General features: G+C 41.1%; 1 protein-coding gene across 1 annotated transcript in view; it reads left to right on the top strand.

The window, feature by feature from the left end:
* LOC106877442 (glutamic acid-rich protein) overlaps positions 1-92 on the top strand; it is an 8965-nt gene extending 8873 nt beyond the window's left edge. Inside the window, exon 6 of the mRNA XM_014926343.2 lies at positions 8-92. Within this exon, the coding sequence (XP_014781829.1) occupies positions 8-51 (44 nt within the window). The 3' untranslated portion in view covers positions 52-92. The remainder of the gene's footprint in view (positions 1-7) is intronic.
* Positions 93-1476: the final 1384 nt, after the last annotated feature.

The raw sequence follows: 1476 nt of genomic DNA, 5'->3' as shown, positions 1-1476 counted from the left end.
TTTACAGCAAAAGACTACTTCATGAAGAAAACGAAGAAAAGAGCAAGATAAAACACTTGAATAAATAAACACTTTATATTTGTAAAAAGAAATTCATTTTTATTATTCGTTCATTTTAATTTTTAACGTCTCTTCACCTCCTTTGAAAATACATAAAAAAATCTCTTTTGGTATGGCTGTGTGGTAAGATGCTTGCTTCCCAACCACATGTTTCTGGGTTCAGTTCCACTGCATGGCACCTTGAGTTTCTGACTATAGCCTTGAGCTGACAAAAGCCTTGTGAGTGGATTTGGTAGATGGAAACTGAAAGAAGCCTGTTGTATATATATATGTGTTTGGGTGTGTTTGTCCTCCACTATGCGTGACAGCTGTTGTTGATGTGTTTATGTCCCCATAGCTGAGTAGTTCGGCAAAAGAGATCGATAGAACAAGTACCAGGTTAAAAAAAATAATAATAAATGGTACAGTTGATTCATTCGACTAAAACATCTTCAAGGTGGTGCCCCAGCATGGCCGCAAGAAGATATCCTGGCAACTTAAGTGAGAACAACTGAATGTTTACTTGGTGGCATCAAAAGAATTGAAATGCTGAAAATCCCTGCCCATCCTGTCTCTAATGGATTCAAATCCACTCACAAGGCTTTGGTCGGCGCGAGGCTATAGTAGAAGACATTTGCCCAAGGTGCCATGCAGTGGGACTGAACCCGGAACCATGTGGCTGGTAAGCAAGCTACTTACCACACAGCCACTCCACAATCCTGTCTTTTTTCAGATAGTGTATCTACTACTAGTTTATCCAATGTGTCCTTCCTATTATTAGGAAAATAGTGTGATTATTTGGAAGATTTGATTGCTATTTCTTAAAAAGTAGGGCGACATCGGTGATTGACATTCGGGAGTTGTCGCCCTTGGAGCCTTCGCCGTTTACGTTACTGTTCTGTTGATTTGCTGGACAACCGGTATTAATTTGTTTACTTTCGCGTCACTTAGCAGTTCGGCAAAAGAGACCGATAGAATAAGTACTAGGCTTAAAAGAATAAGTCCTGGGGTCGACTTGTTCGACTGAAACCCTTTCAAGGCGGTGCTTCAGCATGGCCGTAGTCAAATGACTGCAACAAGTAAAATAATAAATGAATGTGTATATGACTGAACGCAGCGTCTCCAATTGTAAGTAGTTTTCGTAACTTCATATTTTCCGACGCTACTCTATCTCTTTCTCTTTCTCTTCCTCTATCATTTTCCCCCCTCTCGTTCTTCCTCTGTTACTACTACGTATCTCTTTTTTTCCGCCTCGTACTTCCTCTCTTTCTCTTTTCCTCTCGTTGCTCACCTATTCTTCTACTTCCTCCCTTTGTTTCTCCCTCTACCACTCTTTCTCTTCCCCTTACACCGGCATGGTCACATGCTTCCGGTCAATAATCTTTTTCTTCCTTGGCTATCGCCGAGCAAACACGCGAACTACCTCGTCCCTACTTT

The sequence above is a fragment of the Octopus bimaculoides genome, chromosome 25, assembly GCF_001194135.2.
Source record: "Octopus bimaculoides isolate UCB-OBI-ISO-001 chromosome 25, ASM119413v2, whole genome shotgun sequence".
Taxonomy (NCBI): Eukaryota; Metazoa; Mollusca; class Cephalopoda; order Octopoda; family Octopodidae; genus Octopus; species Octopus bimaculoides.
The sequence above is the reverse complement of the archived record's forward strand: the minus strand, read 5'-3'. Positions and strand labels throughout refer to the sequence as shown.